We start from the raw sequence: 26,379 nt of genomic DNA on the forward strand, positions 1-26,379 counted from the left end.
CCCAAATATGCGATCAGCTAAACCCTGAGCATTGTGGGCAAGACTCACCAGCCAGGACCGCAGGGAAAATCTCTGCAGTAACTCAGATCCCATCCCCTCACAGACCATTTGAGCAAGACTTATCTGCTGATAGATCAAGATCAGTTGCCCAAATTAAACTATCCCATCATGATCATCCCCCTCCATATACTTATCTGGCTTTAAGAACTAAGGCTGATAAAGTCTTGCCCCCACTACTTCCCTCCGAAGGCGTTCCAGAAACTTCACTCCCTAATGGATTAGAAACCTTGCGTCTATTCAAGTCTAAACTTCCTAATGACCAGTTTGTACCCACTTTTGTCCTTGTGCTACATTAGTACTAAGCTAAATAATTCCTCCCCTCCTAATCCCCCTGATATATTTATATAGAGCAAGCATATCCCGCCACCTTTTGCCCAGCTAAACAAGCCAAGCTCTTTGAGTCTCTTTCATAAGGCAGGTGGTCCATTCCTCGATCATCCTAGTACCCTCTCTGAACCTGTTCAGTTTGATTCATCCTTCTTAAACATGGGAACAGCCAGAACTGCACACACTATCCAGGTGGGGTCTCACAGTGCCTTATATAAACAGTAGAACACTCCTTATCCTTGCTGAGAATACCTCGCCTGATGCACCCTAAAACCGCTTTTGCTTTTTTAACGGCCATATCACATTGGGGCTCATAGACATCCTGCTATCAACCAATACCCCAAGGTCCTTCTTCCTCCTGTCGCTCCAACTGATGCGTCCCAATGTATATCTTAAAATTCTTATTATTAATCCCTAAGTGCATGACCTTGCACCTTTTCACTATTATAATTTCATCCTATACTATTACCCAGTTATACAAGGAGATCCAGATCTCCTAGTATGTATCCCGGTCTTCTCCCGTGCTTGGTGTCATCCGACACTTTATTAGCACATCTCCACTCATTGTGACCAAGGTCAGTAATAAATAAGGTTAAATAAGATCCGGTCCAAAACGATCTTGAGGGACTCCACTAGTACCTCCTTCCAGCTGACAGTTCACCCTTCAGTACGACCGCGGTACACCTTTAACAGAGTTTCCTTAACCGCATCGCCTTACAACTTTCATTATCTATCCTCATCTTTCCATTTTAACTAACAGTTCCCCATGCGGCCCGTGTCAAACGCCTTCGAAATCGAGGTAAATTAGATCTTCCGCATTTCCTTTGTCTAAGTAATGCCGTCACCTTTCTCAAAAGAAGGAGATAAGGTTGGTTTGGCACGATCTGCCTTTAGTAAATCCATGTTGCAAATTCGTCCTCGAATTACCATTGATCCACAATGTCCTTAACTACTTTCTCCTTTAAAATTTTTTCCAAGACCTACATACTACAGACGTCAAGCTAACAGGCCTATAGTTACCCGGATCACTTTTTTCCCTTTCTTGAAGATGGACTACGTTAGCAATTCTCCAGTCATACAGTACAACCCCGAGTTTACCGATTGATTAATTCTACCGCTAACCTGCTCGGCAAATTCACGTGCCAGTATCCTTTAATATCCTTGGATTCAGATTGTCCGGAGCCCTCCAATTTTGTCCCATCTAACCTGTTCAGGTTTGGCCTCTACCTCCGATTGCGGTAATATCCACCTCCATATCCTCATTCCCGTTTGATAATCCCCTCCATCATCCCTAAACTCCTCACTAGTCTTATTAAAGACTGAGGCAAAAGTACTTATTTAGATATGGGCATGCTAGGTTATCCTTAACCTCCATTCCATCCTCAGTGTATACGCCCACGGCTTCTTTGTTTTCTTCTTCATTTCATGTGGCTGTAGAACCTTTTACTATTGGTTTAATTCCTTGCACGGTCCAGTTCTGCACGGCTTTTATGCCGTTCTCACTTTATCTCTACAATTGCTCTGACCTCAGTAAGGTAACTTCCCTTTGCTCAATATCCCGCCTTTCTTCACTCCTGTATAAGCTTTCTGCTTTTCCTAATCCTTCTGAGATGCTGCTCATCCGCTTGGCCTGCAACTCCTGCACTCGGTTTTTCCCCTTTTTGGGATGCAGGCTTCCGACAGTTTCCGCAGCTTGTCTTAAAATAATTCCAGGCCTCCTCGCATTAACATCCACAAGTTCCTCCGTCCATCCCTTCCTAACTAATTCTTCCTTAACTCTTAAAATTAGCCCTTGAGAAGTCAAAAACCTAACCAGATCTACCTTGTTTATCCTTCCACCTAGTTTTGAACTGAATCAGCTCATGAATCAATCGAACCACGGTTGTCCCTACCACCATTTCTTCTACGAGGTCCTCACTACTCACCGCCAACCAAATCTAAAATGGCATCCCCTCTCGTCGTACTTCAACTACTTGGTGAAGAAATCCATCGCCTATCACATTCCAGGAAAAATCTGGACCCCTATTATTCTTGCAAGCACTCGTCCCTAGTCTATATCTGGGAAGTTGAAGTCTCCCATGATCAACACATTCCCTCGTGTTTACTTCGTTAAAAACATTAAAGAGGTCTCTATCCATATCCAAATCAGATCCCGGCAGTCTGTAGCACACCCCAAGCACTACTCAGGGAGGCCTCTAGTACACTTTTTTTACCAGTGTGTATTGCCCAGACAGACTCGTCTTAATCCATTCCATCACTTCTTATTTCATTACAATTAACTCATCATTGATGTACAATGCTACTCACACCGTTTGCCTTTCTTCACGTCTTTTCTAAACCAGACATAGCCGTCAATACCTGTACTCCATCATGAGTACTATTCCACCAGCTTTCTGTATCCCTAAATGGCCGGTTCTACTTCCTGCACCAGTAGCTCCTTCCTCCATCTTGTTACCTAGCTCCTCGCATTAGTGCTACAGACATTTTAATTTTTGGCGTTCTGGCGTCTAGTGACATTCTTTACCCCATTGCGTCACAGACCTTCTACACATCCAGCTTCCACCGTTAGTCTGATTGTTATCACTCCACTTTGTCCACGCTTGGGTCAATTCTCTCCGTGTCTCACAGCGTATCCTCTCACTTTGTTTACTTCCTCTCGGTTAAAAGTCGGCGTGACGATCTCACGGACATCTTCCGCACCATCTCCCCCAACTTCCTGAATTTAAAGCTCTCTAAATGAAGGTCGGCCGGGCCTCCATCCTCAGAAGTCTATTCCCTCCCTACTTAGGTAGAAATGTCCATCCCAAAGAAGAGGGATCAGCGGCGGATAAAATGTCCCATAGAATCGTACACCAAAAGCTCCTCTCATAGCCACTACTGTCCTGAGTCTATCGCTAATCGTCATAAATCTATAGTGCACATTTACCCTAAAGAAGCATGTGCCTCCAAAATACACCACAACCCTTTCCTTGCCCTGGTCTCTTCTTTTAACCTAATCTTTATGTATATTCTCTTCTATTTAATATTTTAATGCTCTTTCTTAACCTACTCTTATATTTAATATTTAAATGTTTCTTTGGCTTGGCCACGGTCAGACTAGCATGATCTAATGGTTCCCTCTGACTTAGTCTATGAATATTGGGAAGTGGGCTAATGTAACATAACTGATCCATGGACCAGGGCTATGAAAGTCGAAACCTGGCGCTGTACTGCATCCACTCACTCCCATCTGGTTTGTTATTTCTCCTGTTCCCCAGACCAGCTTCGATGATGAGGAAGGGTCCCTCATCTCTCCCCCGGCTCACAATGAGCTCCGCTCTGCCCGGCTTCGTCGCTCTCTGCCTCGCCCTTACAGGTTCACAGGGTTGGTGTCAGGTAGGAGCTCCGGCCTCCGCTGGGTTTGCTGCTGTTGTCATAACAGGTAGCTAAGGGTTAATGTTTCTTTTACCTGTAAAGGGGTTAACAAAGGGAACACACCTGACCAAGGACAATCAGGGAACCGGATTTTTAAAGTGAGGGTGGGTTTGGCTTTGTTTCCTCTCTTTAGTTTCTCTCGGCTATGGAAACAGCTTTTTTTTCTATCTCCAAACTTCTTTCTACCTGTTGTACCAAGTGTAAGTACAAAAGGAAAAGCAAGGTTAATATTGTAGTTTGTATTTACATGTGGGTACTTTGCTGGACTTTAATTGGCTATCTTTTGAATCAGACTCTTTATTCTATTTCTTATATGCAATTGTCCTGTATGATCTCTTATGCAGAGTTGATTTACTATGTAATCTTTCTTTTTTATATATAAAGTTTTCTTTTAAAACCTGTTGAGGTTTTCTCGGGTTATGCTACGGGACGAAGGGAGGGGGAAATCTCTTTGTCTTAGCTTGACTAGGTTTGAATGCATAACCTCAGGGGAGGTAAATTGCCCTCTCTGGTTTGTATTCAAGGACTTTATCAGTATCGCCCAGGCTAATCCAGGGGAGGGAAAGCTGGGGATAACACAGAGAGACAAGGGGAGGAACTGTTTCCCTTTTTGGTGGGAGACCCAGGGGGGTTTCTTGGGGCCCCCAGGGATAGGTTGCTGCAAACCCTCTTGGAGGGCGATCACGAGCCCTGACTCTTGATTCGGTAGCAGCCGAGATCAGCTCCCAAAGCTGGTATTAAGGCTTGGGGGAGTTTTTCCATGCTAAGCCCCAAGATTTTTGGACGGCTTAAGGTTCCAGATTTGGGACCAAAGGCCTTATTACAGCTCCTCTCTGCCCGGGCTATGTTTATGCTCTCTTGCCTCGCTCTACAGATTTTTTCACAGATGGTGCACCACGCGTCAGGTAGGAGCTCCGGCTACCTCTCGCTGGGTTTGCTGCTGTTGTGCGTCATCACCGTCTATCCCAATCCACTGCTCCTTTCTTTGTAAACCACGTTGCTCACACCTGCCACAACAGCACGTGGAGAATCACAGGCTACACCTGGGTCTCCACTGACCATAGTTACTATACAACCCATCTTGTCAGGCCTTCATACACTACATCCCACCTGACTGCATCTGGCTTGATTTCTGGCAGCTTCTACAAACAAGAACACAGTGAAGCACCACTACTTGGGCTTCTACGAAACTATAAAAGACACACACTCCTGTACACTGCACTGACCGATTGGTACGTCACAAATCAGGTTCTTCAAGCCACGAAGGAGTCCTTGAATCCTAGACTCCCTGTTTAGACGTAACAACCCACAAGTCATTCTCGCTGCATAGCACGATCTGAACTAGGGCTCGAGCTAGAGCTTTATCTCACAGTGAAGAGGTGAGCGGCATTTGCTGGTTTTCTTCTTTTCTGTGTCCCTCAGTGAAGCCTGAGAGTGACCCACTCCACCCAGGCCTGGATACACAGTACTTGTGTTGTACAGACAAACCCACACAGGAACCTTTGTAGACGGGTCAAGTACAAGATGCCACATTTATTTATTGATAATAATACTAGCAAATACCTCAGTGCTTATACAATACACTCCACACACACACACACCAATGTTTTCTGCAGCTGCTGGATTTACCAGTCCGGTTGTAGCTATTGACGTTATGGGCTGAGTTTGCGCCCGCTGGGATCGTAGCTCGTGGCCAGCCTAATGCAGGAAGCTATAGACCTGGCCGGACAGTCCAAAGGAGGAGCTGGTTCCTCTGTCGGGGCGGCACCGATGCCCCCTTTGATGTTGTAGCAGAACGTTAATCACAAGAGAATACATTCATCAATACACCACTTCATTTATTTATAATTAACCAAGCTCTCTCAGGTAGAAAAGAATACATATCTATAGAATAGTTGAGGGTTCTGCTACCGACACAACCCACATCTGGCAATCACATGAATATGGTTCTGTTTCTTGACTTTTTCTATCTGCCTCCTCTCCCTCTACACTCTACTTACCTGACCTTCTGGGGGGGGACTTTACCTTCATACCATTGTCGGCAGAGTTGATGATCGTGTTTTGCATTAATCTTTTAACCTTGTTCAGCCTTTACACGCCACCCTCCTGCAGATGGGAGGCCCTGGCGGCGTGGAAGCAGCACTTAAAATGGCCTTGTGTGTCATCAGAGACCCAGGACCCTCGATAGCACTTATCCCAGGGCGGGCGTGTCCATGAGAAGCTTAGAGCTTTATCAGAGATAATAGGACAGTGTTTATAACACTCACATGTGAACTCTGTGTGACAGATACTGAGCCAATGCGGCATTTTGGGGACTATCAAATTCACTTTATGCATGTTTCTGTTTCTTGTGTAACCCCCTTTACCAATGTATCTATACATGTTAATGTATCTTTTGTGGGCCTCAGGATTGTAATCTTGCCATGGGGAAGGGGGTTACCCATCTCTTCAGAATGTTTACAAACATATGAGGGTAATTATGAGGGACCAAGGTAAACAGCTCCCAGAGAAGTACCACCCTGGGAAGCAATTGCATTTATAAACTGTGTGTAGACCAGGTCCCAGAAGCCAAGAGAACAAAGATGTTTTGGTACTAAATAAATCTGGAATTTTTGAACTTTTGACCAGAGGCCCGAATTCTTGGGCTGCAAAGTTAATGATCAGACCTGTTAACCAAATGCAAACCCTTTAGAGAAAGGTTTGAAAGGACTTTGGAACCTCCTAGAAGGTCCCATTAGTGTCAGATGAGATCCTTGGGATAAGGTTGTAACATGTTGTTCAGCTTTTGATTTGGTTTGGGTTAAGTTTGCTTGTCAGGCTTCTCTTTAAATGGTCTTTTCACTTCTAAACAGGGTGTTCTATGTGTTCTTTACTGCCAAAATTAATGCTACCCCCAGCCCCCATGCCAATTTAATTTTGTTTTTTCATGTACATTTTCACAGCACAATTCACCAGTGGCTTGGACCTGACCACCCAGTTCACTGCCTTCCTTGGGGAGAGGCGTCCTGCCCTGCACCTCTCCCCCAGGTGAGCGGCTGAGAACATGGAGGTGAGATGGTTCCGATCCCAGTTTCTCTCCAGCTGTGCACCTTCCGTGAGGGCAGGATCAGTATGGAGAGCAGATGCCAGGAAATACGAGGAAGAACTGAGCTCTTTGAAAGACATACACCAATGGAAAGTTTTCTCTGAAATACTGAATAATTCCGACCCTCTGATGAGAGTGCGGCTGGCCATTATGTGTGTTTTTCAGTTCAATGTCTTCTTTGAAATGCACATTGGAATGCAGGTGGCAGGTCGTAACTTCTTCTGATTGATCTTATTGTTCTCATGGTGGTAATAAGTGGAATCACAGGGGGTTAATGTGAGATGAACCCACATTTTTTATATTGTATGCAGTTACTGTGCTCTGGAGGTTGAGGTCTAGTTTGCTGTTTAATATCCATTTTTTCCTAAGTTCTCTATATTACCACGACTGAGATTGTTTTGAAAACTGTATCTGCGACTCATTGGAGTCTGGGGGTCAGGTTAGCCCAAAGTGAGGTCTTTAACAAGGACTTTAGAGACAACAACACCCCTAACAGTCAGGTGGCATAAAATGTCGTTGGTTGTAAAACTATTGTGACATGGGCTAACTCTGACACAATGTATGATCTCCCCAAACTGATGCCACCAGTGGGATTGATCTCGGTTCATGTACCTCAGAATAGTAACAGTGGTGCTACACAGGGAATCCCTGTAGCCCAGAGATGGCTAAGATAGTACGGTGAATTGAGGAATTCCCACCTACACCCCAGACAGGTAAGCAGGAGGCCTGACAGAGAGGTGCTTGTTAGGAGCCAGCATAGACAGAGATGCAGCTAGTTTCTGAACTCATGACATGAGAAGTTTAGGTCAGATGTAGCGAACTCCTTCTGGTCTCCATGGCAAACACTGAGCTGCTAGCGATGCACAAACCACCCCTGACTTGCAAAATGTATCGCCTTCTATCATCTCTTCTCGAAGGCATTTCTTGGGATGCTGCCTTCACTTACCCCCTCACCGCTTGCGGTTCACTGGCATATCTGACACTAGGCTGTCCTGAACAATCCCCACGGCAAGGGTCGTGCCCTGCTACTGATACCACATACGCACAACTCGCAGACTGAAAATGAGGCATCGAGCGAATCCTCAAGGTACATCCCTGTATATAATGCATATCACAGCTCTGAAATAGGCTCCAAACTATCCTCCACCAGTCATTACAGCTACCCCGGCACAGTGATGCAGCTTTATGCAATGCACCCATCCCAGTGGTTTTACATTCTCCAAAGGGCACAGAGTAAGGTTTTTTGGGTTTCTGGTTTTACAGGTCTGGTTTTGACTGATGCCCGCAGTTGGAGGGTAGGAGACACAGAGTTAAGGTGCCTGAATACTACTAAGTAGTGAATAAAATGGAAATTGGGTGTATGATTCTCAATCCTGCAGTGTATCTGCCTGGCATCACTGACGTCTGTATGATGTTAACCGTTATGTTATGTTATGTTATTGCTAAAATGTCAGGTGAATTCTAGGTTTTTGGGTTCTGTTTTTTTAATCCAGAAAAAGCCGATAACAGTTGTTTTGGTAGGAGCTAGTGGCCATTTTAGGGTGATATGTAGTTTTTCCTAGGTTGCTAGTGTACACCGACTGTGCCTAGGTAAAACACAAAAAGCATAGTATGGTGCTTCATTAGAGACCTTGACTAAGAGTTCACACTCATTATCCCCATTTACCAATGGGAAACTAGGCATGAGAGAGAAGTGAGTTGCGTCAAGGTCACCTATTGCCACGTCAGTGACAGGAGACAAGGATTTGATTTCATTCCTCGGGGACACCTCCCCTTCTGTTCAGCGAGCACAGTTTGTTCTGTGGTTGCTCACGAGCCACTTTTCACCCCTGTCTGTTCTGATGAATTGGTGCCGAGTGGGTGTATTACTCACGCGTCGGATGCTTTGCAATGTTTAGCGTATGTGTGTAGCTGTTAACAGGGCATGCATTGTAGGCGAGTGAAATCTCATCCCAGGTCCCGCTATCCTTAAGTATCAGGCCCAAACAGCTAGTGACAGTGTGCTTTAATTTACACCACAGCGGCTAAATTAATGTGCATGAGGGAGACTGGTGTGTCGTGTGATAATCTTCCTTTGTTTTTCTCCACCATCCCCCTTTCAACACGTTGATAGTGACTCCCCCTTCTTGACCCTCAGCTCCCTGTCACTTTGTTTCTGGAGGATAGGTTGCCCACCATCACAGGCAGCAAGACTGCCACGCTTACTGGACTTGCCCAGACCACAAACAAGAAAGCCAGGAATCTCGGTTTGTAGCCTGAGCCCTGCAGATCATAACTGAGCCTGGGCATGTATATACAAGAACCTTAGAACAAGGTATCCAATAGACTAGTGAAGCTGATTGCGCATTGCTTCTCTATAGTGATGACCTAATCACTAGGAATAATCCAGTCGATAGAAGGACCGTCAGAACCCGAGGCAAACTTAAGAGTCCAACCCCTTGCCTCAGCGAGTAGGCACAATCTCCCACTAAATCATCCCAGCCTTAAGTGTGATTGATCTCCTTGAGTCAAACACCAGTGATAAGCGTTAAATGGTGATTAATATTGCAGCCTAAGCACTTTCCTGGACACAAATATTTAATAATGGCGGCTCTTCAAGATATCAGAGACGGGCTGATAAATTACAAATCATGCAATCCCTTGTCTGACTCAGACCCACTGTTTCCCCTCCACTAGCCTTTACAGCGTCACTGCACTACTGGCCGCAATGCCTGGGCGAGAATCTGGGGCTGGCGAGCTCCTGGGGCATCTGCCACTGCAGAGCTCGCCTGACTGGTGCTGTGTTCTGACTGATGGTGCATGGCTGCTCCAGCTGGCAGAGTGGCTGATAACAATCTGTCACTGGTGTCTGGCCCCAGCCTCCAGTAGCCATGCTACAGTCAGCCACCAAAGCGCACTCAGTATCACATCCTCTGCATCGATCCGCTGTTCCACGTGTTTCGGTTTCTTCTCACATGGCTTGAGTCATACATGTTCTGGACAATGGCGAGGGCACGTGAGGATAGGGGGTGAAGAGGCCAGGAGAGTTTGCGGGCGGTGGTCTGGCGGCCGTCGGCATGTCACCAACTAGCAGGGGCCTCTGACCTGCGAGTACACACCGAGCGTCACGTCAAAATCCTCTACGCTCTCCGCTAACTGCAGATGGCACTGGCGAGAGGTCCACTTGCGTGGGCAGAACCCTCGCCCACCTACCCCTTGTCTGGCTTCTTGGTTCCTACTGCCTGTAGTCTACCCCGTGCAACCGTACCCCGCTGGAGGAAACTCGCAGCTTGAATCCTCCTCACTGTTAGCAGCTTGTCTCGCTGGGCTCTCGAGTCGCACTGTTAGTCTAGTCGCCAGGGATGGACTCGCCTAGCCGTGGTGAGTGGCGACTCAGAAGACGCAGTAGGATGACTTGGATATGTGAGGTAGCGGCAAGTCAGGGAATGCCCCGCCTCATAGGGGTCAGGGCTGAGTCCTCTCTTTCCAGCACACGAGCCCCTAGCAGCCTGCACACACACTCACGACTCACTACACCAAAAACACTATCAATACATATCCACAAACTACAAAAACCTGCTCCTCCAACAGAACTCCCACTGAAACTCCCCTGTTAGCAGCTCTGTTTGCTGGCTCCTGTGCCGCTGCAGCTGTCTGTGATCCATTTACCGGCCCAGTGTTGTCTCCCAACAAATAAGGCCTCACCCATTTTTAATTACTCATGTCAAACCAACCCTCTAACTACTAGGGTATTCCCACAGATAACTGTTGTTATGATGGTCTGACTTGGAAAAATAGCTTTGATCTCTTTAGTGACAGAACAGAACCAAACATTTTTCTGGTTTATCTGAATACCTATAGCTGGATTATTTTTGTTAGTTTAAAGGATTTATTGATAATATGTGACTACCCTGGTAACTAATTCTGTAGTTGTGTTGTAAACAATCCCTTTAAAGCAAAAATGGCAAGTGCTGCAAAAAGTCTTATTTTTGTGAAACCAAAAGTGTGCTAAGTACTTGTATATTTCCTGGAAACAGTTAAACCATTTTGCACCACTATAGCCACTAAATATTCTAATCAAAATGCCATAAAAATAAGGTGTTTTTTTAAAATTGTTCTCATAACTTAACATTTAAAAATGTAATACCCTTTATTTTAAATAAAACTTGATGTGGAGTCCTCCTGAAACTTTGATTGTAAGTTAAATATTTGTTTGGTGCTATAAATACTCTGCACATTACAAAACACAGAAAAAGGTATGGTCTCTGTCTCACAGAGCTTACCTCTTAAGTATTCTGCACTTAAATAATGGCACCTTGAGGATTTGAGTGCTTTATGAACATAATTAACTAAACTTCAAACAACCCTGTGATGTAGGTAAGCATTACTGTCTTAGTCCTACTGATACAGTAGGAACTGAAGCACAAAGGTGGTGACTTCCCAAGGTCACACAGGAAGTTTGTGGCAGATTTGGGAATAGAAACCAGATCCTCTGAATCCCAGTCCTTTGCTGTAGTTACAACATCCTTCCCTTTTTGGTAGCTAATGTTCAGAATTATTTAAATGCATTCTGTTCATATTTTAATGGATTGATACTGAATTGAAAAAAACATTCTTGTCTCTTTGAAGAGACTTGCCTATGAGCTTTGGCCATTACATACTACTCTTGTTTTGAGAAAAGAGGATGTTGTATCAGACTGTTACATACAGGAGAAACATTCTTTTATAATCAGAAGTATCTGAAATGCATGTTTTTAGAACAAGGTAGAATCATGTATAAAAGGGATTGAAAATGTTTACATAATCCAAACATCAGTTACAAGATTAACTGCTGTATTCCTGTCTCATTAGGGTAAACCAAGGTTTGACTGTATTTCAGAGCAAGGTTGTCTTCATAGGTTATAGAAATGCTCTTATTTCAGCAGGTCAGTTACTGTTTTTAGCAGAATTCAATACCATAGAAGAATGGTGTCAAAGTTGTACTTGATTATCAGTCCTTCTTTTTCCTCCATCATTACAAAGGTATTTGGTAGCATTAGGTTGTACCAAGCCTCTTTGTGACCTCCTGACTGTGATGGATTCCAAAATAGTGCAGGTGGCTTTGAATGGACTTGAAAATATTCTGCGTCTTGGAGAGCAAGAATCCAAACAAAATGGAATGGGCATCAATCCTTACTGTGCCCTTATAGAGGAAGCATATGGTAAGCAATTATTTCTTATGAAGCTGTGCGCTTACAGTTGTCTTATTTGTAACTGAAAAGGGATAATAATGTAAAACACTTGGCTAATATAGTTACAAGTTACTTGGACCTACTATTTGCCATGCCAGTTTCTAGCCATATTTCAGACAAAACTAAATCAATATGCTGGAGTTAAAATTCAGCAAATACCTAATTTAAAGCAGAACAGAACAAAGAAGAGTTCTTAAAGTCCCAAACGTTAGTAAGCCAGAAACTCTCAAGTAAAATCTGATCATATCTATGAAATTTAGGCAGATTACTTTTGGTTTCACAAAGTTAGTGGTAAAAATAGAATTAATGTTGTTATGAAAACTAATCTCTTCCATAAGGACCTGGCTAGCCAAAATTGGTCTTTGCAGCTGCTCTACTACAAAATCTATACAGGCTTCTCTGTGCTTCAGAGGTGGCTAATAATTCTTAAGGGGAATCTTTTTTTTGTCTTCAGTGACTGGGGAATACCTGATTAGATATTCCATTACTCACTTTTCTGTAGAGCAAAGTCTTTGAATTCAATGAACCTGGCTGGTAGGCTGGGAATTGGGCTTTTAAGATGAAGCAGGTTTACGGAATCCTCTCAACAACCTAATATGGAAGCAGAATAACTTCTGGGTCTCATAATGTTAATCAGATGGGGAGAATTGAAGGGACCTAAGCTGAATTTGTTCTGCCCTGGCTGTCAGGTTTATGCCTAAAATCTTCAGCCTTTACTATTGAGAGGCAGAGGAAAATAACTGGATTAAATGGCACTTTTGTGCTGACTTCCAGAACATACCTGTCAACCATGGGAGAGCAATAAATAGGCTATTCACAGCCCATAAGATGTAATAACTACACCCTGGCACCACAAAAAGATTGACACTTGTCTAAAAACATTACAAGTTTTCTACCTGTCCCATGTCCATACTTCAGCCTTTCTTTATTCACCCCTTTTTATAAAGCAAGAATAAGTCGCTGGACTTTCCTGAGTAGCCACAGGTAGGAAAATATAAAGTTAGACGGAAACAAATATTGGCGGAGGGAAGCTAAGTTCTTTTGGAACTGCAACATGGAACTAGGGATATGTGGGGGCTTCGCTGGCAGATTTTTTTCATAAATCACCCTGTTTTCAGAATCAATATTGCATACTAATAATTTTTAATTCTGTGTAAGTAGATATTTGAGCCTCCTTCTGTTTTTGCTTTTTTCACATTAATTTCATATTGTTTATAAACTGTCAAATTGAACTGAAAAGCTAAAAGAAAAACTAAGTCTGTAAGTACATGATTGATACATTCTCTTATCAGGCTGTTGGGAGTATTTTGGCATAGAAGAAATGCACCTTGTTTTTAAAATAATAATCCTGGAGTACTCAGGGCTAATGTATATCAGTGATTTTACAGATTGGTTCAATCTGGGTTGTTTTTCTCTTAAACTAGAAAGTTCCAGTTTATTTCATATTAAAACCTAATTCATTGATTCATTCATCACATGACTTAGTGATAGTATTCATTTATGTGCTTAACTCTGTTTTCATCCTGCCTTTGTACTTCACCTTTAAATCTTTTGGAGCTGTTGGATTTAGAGCATGTCTGTCTTTGTTTGTTTTTAAATTTAGGACTGGATAAAATTGAATTTCTTCAAAGACATGAAAACCAAGAGATCTACCAGAAGGCTTTCGAACTTATAGAACATTACTTTGGTGTGGAAGAAGAGGATACCAGTATTGCACCTCAGGTGGACGAGAGTCAGCAACAATTTGTGTTTCAGCAGCAGGAAGCACCAATGGAAGGATTTCAGCTATAACTATTAAAGTGAAGACAAGGCAAAAATATAAACATTTTGTAACTTTTCAGGGGTCTCCTCTTCATGGCCAAAATTAGAGGAGAGGTTGGAACGTGTTTTGCAGATCACAGATAAAGAAGCAGCCCGTGCACTGTTGTATCTAACAGAAAAGTATAACTTTTCATTCAGTGTTTTTTTTGGTTTTGGGTTTCTTTGTATTTGTGTGTACTTCATATGTTCAAAACCTAACTCTGTGAGTAATCAAGTGATTTTAACAAGAATGGTTAAGCTTGAATAATAACTTCAGTAGGATTTTAGGTAGTGGTTCTGAATTTTTCATGCAATTTCTGCAACTGCAGTAAAGCTGTTGGCAATTGCATTTTGGCAGTAAACTTGACATGCCCAATCTATATTAAATCTACCTCTATATTGAAGCAAAAAAGTTGCTTCAGAACTAAAGCATGAAATAAAGATGAGCTTGTCAAAAGCTAAATTTAGAATGTGAAAAATATTTATTTAAATTGTGAAATGTAATTTTATGCATTATACTTTGCATAGAGCATAAACCAGTGAAATATATTTATAAAACATTTAAAAGCATAATGCAGATTTTTGTTTAAGTATATACTGTTTAAATACCAGATGTAGCTTTGAATATGTGACAAAAAAGCTGTTCTGCATTATGTTGTTTTTCAAATTGTAATCACCAGAGAGCTGGCTGGTCATGTGATGCTGGCTCCTTATTTCAGGCTGCTAAACAACATTAAAGATAAGCTACAAATAAAATACTTTGCTGTGTAAGCAATTGCTGAAGTTGCCACAGGGATATTTTGATTATAAATGAGAGAGGAGGTAATTTGCGCAGTTGTAAATGATAGGGGAGATGGTTTATGTGACTATCTCTATATTAAAATGTGGTAACAATATAAAAGTTCGATAAATCTTGCAATATTTGCCTTTCTTGAAACATTTACTTATTTAAACAAAGTTTAGACTGTATGTATGTATTGTATTTTAACCAAATACGCTACCGCTTTTTGAATTTTTTTTAAGTCAGATATCTCCATTTTCTTTATTTTAGGCAAAGCTGTAGAAATGTGCCCAGTTATAATCCAGATGTGCTGCAACTAGGGGGAAAATGATCTCTTTTCCATTTGATTGAAGGAAAAAGGTTTGCTTTGTTGTAAACATTAAGTATATGAACACCAAAATGAATCTGAAGATGTCTGCTAAATATTTAATTTCTAAAACACTTAATGTTTGTTTGCTACTACCCGCGAAAAGAAGTATATCTGAGAATTTGAAACAATTCTTCTGTATGCTTTGAAAACCTACATTAGTTTTTTTTTGTATATTCAAAATGTCTATACTACACTGCTTGATCTCACTTGCCAGTAGCTAGTCTGAATTTGGATTAATGAAAATGTATAATTGTGGTTAAATATATTAGTTAAATACTGTGTTGAAATAATAGTGAAAGTTTCTTTGAGCTATGAAACTATTTGAACCATGTACAATAGTTGAAATTTCAACAGTTAAAATCACTCTTCCCATGGTAGTGTGCTTGTCTCTAAACAAAAAGTTGATACACTGAGAAAGCCAAATTAGAGCATGGTATCATTTATTATATACTGTGTTCTGGATTTAAACTTGTTTATAAAATGTGCAAATACTGTTTTCAGTTAAAATTCATAATGTGTTTTACTTTAAGACTGTTAAAGCACTATATATTGTGTAGTAGTTCCAGGGTGGGAATTGAAGCAGATTTTATAAGATTAATAGTCATTTGTGACTGTTAAAATGTTTAAGGAGCAAGATTCAATTAAAAAAATTCATCCTCATTAGAAATTCTTCTCCTGGAAATAAAAGGTATGTTATGAGGAAAGGAGTGAATATAGGTGTGTGGTTACTTTGCAGATTCTGTGTAATGAAAGATTTAGCAAACACTTTAAACCTAGATTTGTATAGAATACAGCAAGTTTGAATACTGTGCACAATGCTGAGCCAAATTTTTCTTATGTTTGAGAATTGTATTTGTGCCCTTTTTTTATGATAGATAGAGACTTTACTATACTGGCATTTTTTGCATCGTCTCTTTAAAGTTCAGGGTAATTATATTGGAAATTTACAGGATTACCGGTTAAATTATGATGATTCAGTGTTCTTTTAGTGCAAGAATAATCATAAGTATTCAGGTAACAGGGTATTCCACTGTTTCTTGCAAACATTGTTTTGATATTACATAAGCCAGCTGTGCCTGCTTTTATTTTGAGGACCCTGTAGACACTGCATTTAGCAGCCTCTTCAGTTAAGCCAAATCGAAACTTTAAAAAAAACAAAAAACCTAATTAAGACTTGTAAATGGATGGGGGGTGGGGGGGATTTCCAGTATTATACTTATTTGAGAGGATTACTGTGTGGATATATTATTGTGTAGGTCTGAATGGTTAAAGTGACTGCACTTTATGTATGTAAATACAAATTCAAGCCCATGGTATATTCAAAGTAGTGCTTTTAGTGTAAATAGGAACTAAAATTGATGGACTTTGGTTACTGAAAGGGACACTAGTTATTTAATCTCAACATTTGGTTAATCCTAAAAGTGTTAAATCTGGCATTATCCTATCATGTTGCTGTGTGTGTGTATATCTAAAATCCACCAGTCTCACTGGGAACACTTTTTTTAAATAGATATTGTTAATGAATGATCATGGAATGTGAAAACATTCTTAAGTTAACAAAACCTGTTGTCAGAACTGATACTGATGGCATCAGTGATGCTTAGGAAAACAATGACGCTGACAGAAAAAAATCAGCTCTGCTCTGTGGAACGCATTTAGGAGTGGGGGATTGAGTGGCTGTGTTTGCTAAATAGATTTTTTTTCCATACTGGTTTTATCCAAAAGGCTATTACAAGTTTTGGGGGTTTTGTTTAAATAATAGACAAAGTACTGAAGTGTCCCTTTAGTTATGCAGCTTGTTCCAAAAAACAAGTGTTTTTCAAAATAGTGTACCAGTTGTTCTGTTTGAATTTGAATTCTGACAAGTTAATCTATGCAAATATGCCACATCTGTTTTAGTTTCATAAACTGACACTAAATCATAACTAATTTTCTACTGAATTATTATCATAGCACTTTTTGTCTTTGAGAACTTTGTTCATACTGCTGTTTAATTTTGTAGTATTGTCTTTAAACACTATTGCTAGCAGCAATCAGAAGAGGAAAACAAAAAATAGTAATGTTGGTGCAGAAATAACTTTACTGTAGAACAAGTTTGGAAAATGATCTCTACTGGGTCTATGTGTAAAAGATGCACTATCCTATTTCCTCCATGGTCAGTTACCTCAGTTGGGTTTTTGTCTTACAAAAATTCAATCATAAGATTGAAGTGAGACTTTTTTTAAAGTTCAAATTGATATGCAGGGTAAAATGCCTGCTGCTTAGCATGCAACCAGTGCAAAGGTTAATTGAAATCTTAAATGAGAATTTTTTTCATTCTCACTCATGCTGTTATGGTTTTATGTAATGTATCAATCTAAAAGGCCTATATTGACTTTAAGTAGAGTGATAGTGCATCTTTTAATCCAGACTGGAGGCCCGTTATTGTATATCTTTACAAACCAACACATGAAAAGTATGCAATATTATGGAATGTTTCAATTCAGAATATTATACAAAAACTAATAAAAGCTATTTTACAGTGGTGAATGTATTCATTACTATTCTAAAATTAGTCCTGATTCTTATAAAATAGCAAATATAAATACGATCTGTATACTAATGTCAGAGCTGAATTCAGTAAAAACTGTGGCTGACTCCCATGCTATATAATAGTGTGCCACACTAAGGCAGTGAAGGGATAGCTCAGTGGTTTGAGCATTGGCCTGCTAAACCCAGGGTTGTGAGTTCAATCCTTGAGGGGGCCACTTGGGGATCTGGGGCAAAAATTGGCCCTGCTACTGAAGGCAGGGGGCTGGACCTTTCAAGGTCCCTTCCAGTTCTAGGAGACTGGTATGTCAGCCCTTGTTACCTTGGCGGGGAGTAGCTCAGTGGTTTGAGCATTGGTCCCCTAAACCCAGGGTTGCAAGTTCAATCCTTGAGGGGGCCACTTAGGGATCTGGGGCAAAAATCTGTCTGGGGATTAATCCTGCTTTGAGCAGGGGGTTGGACTAGATGACCTCCTGAGGTCCCTTCCAATCCTGATAGTCTATGATTCTAGGCTAGAAAAATCAGCTTTATGGAGAGGGATTAAACAAAATATTGCATGACATGACTTTTAAAACTAGCCTTGAAAATATCTCCTCCCTAAGCATCACATGCCTCTGACCAACACCATCCTCCATCCTTTCTTCATTTGCAAAATTAATGGGAGCTCCCAAGAGTTTTCAAAGGAAAAGTCTATAGAGACTAAAATGCTGCTAATTGTGTTTTTAGTTTGCAAAAGAACTAAGTAAACTTTAGCAAGACAAGGTGGGTGAGGTAATATCTTTTATTGGATTGACTTCTGTTGGTGGGGGAGACAAGCTATTGAGGTTGGTCCAATAAAAGACATTACCCTTCACACCCTCTCTCTAATATCTGGTACTGACACAGCAACAACACTGTGTAAGTAAACTGTCAGTTCAGCCTGGTCTAGTAAACCAGATTCAGCAGAGATACTTCAGTGATGCTATTTTTCCAACTACATAGTCATTGGCTTCCCTAGTATTTAAATGATTTGTGGCTTGCACAATTTTTTTAGTATGCTTTCATTTCTTTAATATATAACAGTTTTCAAATGGTGGTTCTTGTCAGTAATACAATTTTGTGTCTATTGATTATGGACATTTTTCTAATCTAGCAGGAAGAGATTTCAGGACAGGGTAGGTGATGTATGTGTTGTCTTCGTGGACAGTTACATATTTTTATCAAATTGAGGCAAAAAAAAAAAGTTGAGGCAAATTCTTGAAACTTGAATTATTAGAACTTTCTAAAGATGACCAAGGTCAGTTCAAATCTGCTGCAAGTACTGAAAATATCTCTGTGTAATGTAGAAAGACACCCTATTCCCTTTGTTCCCAACATTGTTGGGCTCCAACGTGTTGATGTTTAACATCGGAGTCTGCTAACTAGTTAGTCACTAATTATGCCAAGTAACATTTTTTTGTGGTGTTTGCTCCTACTAGCAAATCCACAGTTTTTAATATAAATATTATTTAGTCTTAAACTCTGCTGATATTGCAGCCTCTTCACGCCACTTGGCTTTCTTTGCTAGGTTCCAGCTTGTTAGGGACTCATGGTGTTCAGCCTGCAAAAACAAAACATCAGCTTAAGAGTAGTGTCCTGTGAATCACTAAATTACACTTAAGAAAAACCTTCCATAATGGTAGTAGCTAATGTTTATCTCATGCTTCATGAATACAGGTTTGTGGAGGGAGAAGCGTTAACTAAAAGACATACATTTGAATTAAATTTGAGTCAGTAGCAACAATTTATCTATATACAGTATCTATAGATAGATCTCTCTATCTACATATATATATTTTGTAAATATTGATGGAACTTATCACCTTGTTTTTTAAAAATACATAGCAACATATACCCACCCTTCTAGCTGATGCAATAACAGCAAAGCAGGCGATAATTGTGAGGCCAATCATTAGATAACAGGCTTTTACTCGAGCTTTGTTTCTTGCAATGTCCAGCATTTCTGGCCTACAATTAAAATTGCATTGAACAAAATTAGCAAGAAACATCAAGAAGTTAGTTCAGCAAACCACAGATATAATTTTGGTTGGTTTTTTTTTTTTTTAAACAAATTAAATATCCTGTAGGAATAAACTTCCAGTTGCTAATACGTGATCATTGTGGGCTTGGCATTTATGACTTGGCATTGTCTAACTATTGACTGTTTTGCACAGTAGGACCTAATCCATCTCTAGTTGTAAACAATACAAGACGGATTTGAGATTCTTGATCTTTCCTATAACTATTTGCAATGCTTGAGATAAGCAGGGCGTAAACCACATTTAAAGTTATTGGTCAGTAGTGATGTGATGAATTTCAAATACTTCGACATATATGAAAGGATTCTGTTAGAAGGGAACTGGCATTGCTTGAGGTGAGGAGCTCTCTTGACTGTTCCGAAATAGATGCATGCATTAGTTGTAATATCTAAACAGCACTTCAAAAACTGCTTAAAGTTTTGACTGTATCCAATCTACTATAGATCTGGGATTTCACATATTTGATCATGTTAATAAAACTGATCAGTTTCACACCATCATGGGTTTTAGTTTTATGCATCACCCGTTTATTTTTAAAAGGATAGTTTTGGTATTAGCATAGGCAACATTTGCATGCTTTCAGTTTTGCATGCCTAAAAAAGAGCAGATCATGCTGGCCATGACAGAGGTAGTGTGATTTGTTGACTCCATAGAGCATAGACAAGTCTTTCCTTGAAAGGTGTTTGCCACGCTTACATTCAAATACAGCTTTTTAACTACCAGAAAACCCAACACCCTCCCTCCTTATCCTGGCTTTCAATAATCCCACCCCCTTGCTTCAGATCTCCTCTGTCACTTGCTGGTTCTCTCCTTGTTCTCAGTGTGTACATTCCTGATTTTAGCTTTCTCTGCTTTCTAGTTCCTGAAATAATTGGGAACCACTAGTGGACCATGCACGAAACGCATGCTGGGAAGCAGAAAAACAGAGAATCTCTCTAAAACACACACAAATGGTCTCCCAAGTTTGATTTCACCCTTTTGCATGCTGGATACGAGGCCTGGAAACAGTATTCTGAAGATTACCCTTGCATCTGCAGGATCGGGAACCATAGGGTTAGAAAGGACTGCAAGTGTCATCTAGCCGAGTGGTTCTCAAATTTATTTGATGTGCCTCCTTCTTTGTCTGTAATAGTTTATGCCACTGCCCTCCCACCTCCTGCCACACAAGTGCATCTACTGCCACCTTGCTTTGATGGCAGAGTGGAGAGTGGCACCTGCTGGCTAGGCACCCAGCTCTCAAAGCAATGCCATTGCCAGCAGCACAGAATGAAGGGTGGCACTGCCATACCATTCCACATATACTACTTTGCTGCTGCTGGCCACAGCGTTGCCTTCAGAACTGGGTGCCCGTCCAGCAGCTGCCACTTTCCCAAAGCTTTTCATGCCCCCACCCCATTCCACCAGAATACATTACTGTCCCCCAGTTTGAGAACTTGTGATTTAGTCTAACCCCTTGCTACGATGCAGGATTTGCTGTCTGAGCCATCCAATTTCATCTGTTCACTTTTTGCATAAAATGGTCTTTTAAAATTCAGTTCAGTTTTAATTGACTCTTCATTTTTTTTAAAAATACATTCTAAAAGGCATCCCATATGAAGAGAAACTTGAGCTTAGACTACAATTTTACACCTTCCTTCCAAAAATAACCCTGTGAAGTGCACAAACACAAGAACCTGACAGCATTATTAGCAGACAAAGCATTTGGTAACAAGCTCTGCCAAAATCTACCTTAACATAGAACATTTTTGAAAGGGAAAGGGTATAGTGAAATTGTGGGGCCTGCAGTGCTTCCCATCAGCCCATAAAATCTTAACACCACACACACTGGCAGATCTTACAGGCAACTGAGCTTACTGTAAATGAGGGTTATGAGTTGAGGGTGTAGTGCAGGTTTGATCATCGGTGTGAGGATACTGTAGCTGTATTTCATAATGCTAAACATTAGGTATGAGATCAAAACCAGACTAGCACATAAAACTATTAATCTAGGATCCATTTGGAGCAGCAGAGGCCAAAATATAAATGCATTACTTGTTTGCCTTAATGCCTTAATCATATTTCACAGTGCACTAATTGAAGCTGTTCTGAAGCAGAATCCCACTTCCTACCTGCTTTCTGCCACTGTTTCAAGGAAACAAACCTAATTATGGTTTTCTGTAGTCTTTCATTAAGGACTGTATCCCTCAATCCTTACTCAAATCAAACTCCTACTGAAATCAGTGGAGATTTGTTTAAGCAAATCTTGAACAGGGCTGCAGGATTTGGTCCTTAATGCCAAATATCCTACAGGAGCAGATTTTACTCACATGTAACATTTGCTTTGCCATTGCAAAGGGCCATTTTGATAGCTAATCATTTTCGTTTTTAATTGCTTCACATTTGAATCTTCCAAAAATACATATTACATTGCTCTCCTATTTCTCTCTAAAGGATAACTCTCTTGTACTGAAGACTGAGTGTGAATTTTTGACCCTGTTGAAGTCACAGAAGTTTTGCCACTGACTTCAAGAGGACAGGATTTCTCACTAAGGGAGGACATTCTGACGAGTGTAGGGAAAAGCCATGAGATTAATATTAGACAAAAGTTGGGGCTATTGTTGCTTGCAGAGATGCTCTTCCTTATTTTCTCAGCTGCAGTAGGAATGAAACTTGGGAACAAAGGAAACATCCTGGAGTCATCCTTGAAACTGTCAAGTATCAGTAGGGTAACCGTGTTAGTCTGAATTTGTAAAAAGCAACAATGAGTTCTATAGCACCTTAAAGACTAACAGATGTATTGGAGCATAAGCTTTCATGGATATGTCTGACAAAGTAGGTAGTCACCCATGAAAGCTTATGCTCCAATACATCTGTTAATCTTTAAGGTGCCACAGGACTCATTGTTGCTTTATCCTTGAAACTGCCTCTTAATAAAGTCCAATATATTATATATGGCCAACCAGGGATGAAGGCTGGTGATAAAAAGTATAGTAGTTCTGTGGATGAGTTACATTTTGTATCAATGAGGCTGAGGAATGAACATTAACTAATGTTACATGAACGTCACATTTATATTTAACTATTTAGGGAGGGAAAAGAGAGAAGAATTGTCAGTGACTTGAATTGAGCTTGAGGTGGTTAGTGGAGGAGCAATACTTTGACATCAAGACTTACTCTCAGGGTATTCCGTATTGTCCTAGAAATACCTCTTTTAAAGTACAGTATTTTTTTAACAGGCAGTAAGTACATGCTTCTATCTCTCCTCCCACCCTCTTTCTTAAATACTTCCTTGCCTTGTTAATAAAGTGTATGGAATGGATGATCACTAAATGATGACATCAAACAAGTTAGAAGATATATTTTGTTTATGTAGTCCGTAAACAGAAAATACCATTTACTGATACAGTCTTCCTCTGATTACGCATTAGATAAACCAAGCGAATAAACAAGTTGGTCTGTAAATACAACCAAAGCTCAAACCACTGCTGCACTTAAGGCCAAATCCTGTCTGCCTTGCTCAGGGGCATAGTTCTGTTTACTTATGATGATGCGCACCGGGTCTTGGCTCTTAAACTGTAAAATCATCTAAAAATACCTGAAATCCTCAAGGAAAACCTGACCTTTCAAATGTTGTAAAACACTGACAGGTTCAAACTTTTGGGGCAGTTTGAAAAGGCGGAGTTTCAGCGTAGTAAGCCTCAGTAGGAACCAATAATGCACTTACGGGATCCTTGAGGGAATCTCTTCTTCAGTCTTGAAGCGTCCTGTCCACATGAGGATTTTTTTGTCAAAGTTGGAAGGTTTGTAATTACCAGGTACTTTGTACATCTTCTCAGCTGAAAGATAACCATTGAAAAGCACCTCATCACTTTGTGCACTGGAGAGGTAATGGGATTGGTGAGGAGTGTCCCTAGCTATGGTCCATCTCTGTTACTGGGTTCAGGGATTTTTTTGTTCTGGTAAAGACCTTAACCTTTACTCCTGAGTAACCTTTCTTGTACCTCAAATCACTTATGTTCTCTATGTTTGCAATGGTGGTGTGGCCAAGATGGTTCCAGGATACTAGAGACAAAATGGGTGAGGTAATGTCTTTTACTGTACCAACTTCTGTTGCTGAAAGAGATTGACTGGAAGAAGAGCTCAGTGGAGCTCCAAAGCTTCTCTCTCTCATTTTGGGTCACACTTATGAATCGGTGTAGAAACTGGATCTACCAGGAATCTGCTGATTTTTGTACCCATGTGGCTGAATGGTACTATCAACCTAAAGAGCAAGTCTGTCTGCTCCTACTGCACCTCAAAAATTTAAACCCTGCTGCACTATGGTACATGAGTATTGTAAAACCTCGTTTCCACACCTGGCTCCAGCCAATTTTTAAGCCCACCCCCAATGCTAAAGCCTCATCAGAGAACAAGTTTGGCTGCTTCCATTCCAGCAAAACCATCCAGCTGTTAATTCAGCCTGGGTCTATGACAGCTCCTTGAACCGGGATCTGGAAGCTGGATCCTGCAAGACTTTGGCCCCAGTCACCCAAAGTCCACTGTTTAACAGGAGAACGTGTTCAGCTGTTTCTGCTGCATCTTCAAAATCCAGCCCCAGTGGCATTCCAGTGTATCAGCACCTTAAACTAGATACTCAGACTGAGGCTCCAGAGCCAGGAGTGGCTCTTCAATGTGTTTCTTGGGGCTGTTTGCAGGACATGATATTAAAAAAACGTGATTTAATTATTAACCAATCTGGATCCTTCTAATATGTTATTAACCAATTATAAAATACTCGCTTAGACATTTTGCTGAGACTAAAGTGGGTGTGGTTCATTTATGCCTCCCCTCCCCCCAATGAATTCACACTACTCTGACTCTTTTGGGTAATGTTGACCGCCAATTTGGCTCCTGAACCGCTGGGGTCCCACTACAACTCCCTTAAATGCTCAGATCAAGCTGCTGCATCTTGGCAAATTTTGGCCCTAACTCCATAAACGTTGCCCTCAAAATCGAGAACAAATGCCTCTACTACTCCATCATCAAAAGGTAGCCCCCATGCCATCTCCTCCTGGGGCAGGCCGGAGGGTGGTTTTATTTGGGGGGGGGGGAGAAGTAGCCTTGTTCTCTGTGTTAATGGTACAGTTTGGGGGCTTGGGTCCAAACGTTGGCTGGATCGAGGTAACTCCCGCATTTATTCTCTCTCCCACCCCCACCCTTTACTGGCCTGAAGCAGAAGGGAGATCCGGAGCGCTGGGCAGAGCTGCAAACACCCCGATCGGACACGTCCCAGCGGGGAGCCCCTGGTGCTTGCCAGGGCCCTGGGGTGGGGTGCAGCGTAGCGGGTGCAAGCAGCCGGAGAGGAGGTGAGAGGGTCTCTGTGAGTCACAGCACAGGGGAGCCCCGGGCTCCCCGTTTACTCACCCGAGCTGATGGCCCCTGGGCTTCGGTTGTGGGCGCTGCTGAAGGAAGCTGCAGTGGCCGCGATCCCACGGGCTGCCGGCCGGAGCAGCGGGGCGTGCAGCTGCCCTTCGCCCAGGAGCCGGCCCAGGCAGGCGCGGCTCCCAGCTGCCGCCAGCATGGCGAGGACCGCGCTGCTTGGCTGCCGCCTCCGAGCCAGCTGAGGCTGGGCAGGCAACGCGGAGAGGGGATCCCGCACCCTCTGCAGTCCAGAGAGCAGCCGGCACCAGCTCCAGCCCCTCGCAGCCTCCCTGTGACCGCCCCCTGCTCGGGGCCGGGGAGCGCCAGCCTCTGCCCCCACACCGCTTGCTAGCTCACCTCCGGCTGCAGCCCCCTCGGGATCTGCCTCCAGCCCAGCGAACTTCACCAGCCCCCAAGCACTTGCCGCCCCCTCCACCCGCCGTCCCATAATTCCCCCCATGGGAAAACTGCTTGTCCTAGCTGCTGCAGCTCTGGTCCAGCAAGCACGTGGCTGGTGCTTCCCTCATCCCTTGGGAAATGCTGCTGCCGCTGCCACTTCTCTCATCTCCTATGCGGGAAGGAGCTGTTTCTCTTCCCTCATTAGGATGACCCATCTCCATGTGCCTGCCCTGTGGGCCGGGAAGCGTGACTTCTTACCTACTACCCTCTCAAACTGCGGTCCCCAGCAGTTCTCTCGTTTCTGCTCCGATGAGCTGGATCTGATGGGTGCGAGAAACCAGGGAAGGTTTTGCTTCCTGCTGGGCCAGGGTTGAGAGGGCTGATCCAGGCTGGCAAAATGTGAAGGAGAGAGAAACAACAGCATTTGCTACACATTAGTAAAGTTGCCTGGTCAGAAAATACTTCACACCAATGTGGGATAGACTCATTGTAAATTAGCAAGTGGGGTAAGGGAGAAAGGGGGCTGCAAGTCAGTGCCTGCACATCAGACTTCCCTCTTGCCAGTCATGAAGTATCAAGTAACTGTCCCAGTGTGCACAATGCCTAGAAAAATTGAGGCCTGATTCTTGAATGGTACCATTAGCTGCAACCACAATTCAAATAATAACAATAGATTATGTCTCTGCATAGAATCTCACTGCTGCCATTCTAGGAAAATGCCAACAGCAGCACAAATAAAAGGTTTGCCAACATGAGACCTCATCATGTTCCCATACGCATGAAATGACCAACAAGAAAATTTAGATATTCTGTTTGAAAGGGACTCATAAATCACCTTCTTGCCTCTAGCAACTAGTGCCAGGGCAGTGTAAAATACCCATTAGCATGCAAAACCAACAGCTAATTTTCCGAAATGTCAAAATAACAGGGCTAGTCTCAATGTTGCTAAATTATGTTTCTAGCCCTTT

General features: G+C 42.0%; 2 protein-coding genes across 2 annotated transcripts in view; one reads left to right on the forward strand and one right to left on the reverse strand.

Moving 5' to 3' along the window:
* Positions 1-17,571, forward strand: part of KPNA5 (karyopherin subunit alpha 5) — a 43,337-nt gene extending 25,766 nt beyond the window's left edge. Inside the window, exons 13-14 of the mRNA XM_075063899.1 lie at positions 11,888-12,066; positions 13,700-17,571. Coding sequence (XP_074920000.1) covers positions 11,888-12,066; positions 13,700-13,887 — 367 coding nt within the window. The 3' untranslated portion in view covers positions 13,888-17,571. The remainder of the gene's footprint in view (positions 1-11,887; positions 12,067-13,699) is intronic.
* Positions 17,572-18,836: 1,265 nt separating this feature from the next.
* On the reverse strand, positions 18,837-25,344 carry FAM162B (family with sequence similarity 162 member B). Its single transcript, XM_032779615.2, has 4 exons — positions 25,016-25,344; positions 23,337-23,448; positions 19,454-19,562; positions 18,837-19,155 (listed from the first exon to the last, which is right to left on the reverse strand). Exons 1-4 carry the CDS (start codon positions 25,170-25,172, stop codon positions 19,060-19,062), a joined length of 474 nt encoding a protein of 157 aa, XP_032635506.1. The 5' UTR covers positions 25,173-25,344; the 3' UTR covers positions 18,837-19,059.
* Positions 25,345-26,379: the final 1,035 nt, after the last annotated feature.

The sequence above is a fragment of the Chelonoidis abingdonii genome, chromosome 3 (assembly GCF_003597395.2).
Source record: "Chelonoidis abingdonii isolate Lonesome George chromosome 3, CheloAbing_2.0, whole genome shotgun sequence".
In the NCBI taxonomy this organism is placed as follows: Eukaryota; Metazoa; Chordata; order Testudines; family Testudinidae; genus Chelonoidis; species Chelonoidis abingdonii.

Coding starts and splice junctions, on each gene's coding strand:
- FAM162B (XM_032779615.2), bottom strand. CDS start 25,172: ATGCTGGCGGCAGCTGGGAGCCGCGCCTGCCTGGGCCGGCTCCTGGGC. Junction 23,449..25,015: donor CCCAGGGGCCATCAGCTCGG/GTGAGTAAACGG, acceptor GTTATCTTTCAG/CTGAGAAGATGTACAAAGTA. Junction 19,563..23,336: donor GAGATTCCCTCAAGGATCCC/GTAAGTGCATTA, acceptor TTTTAATTGTAG/GCCAGAAATGCTGGACATTG.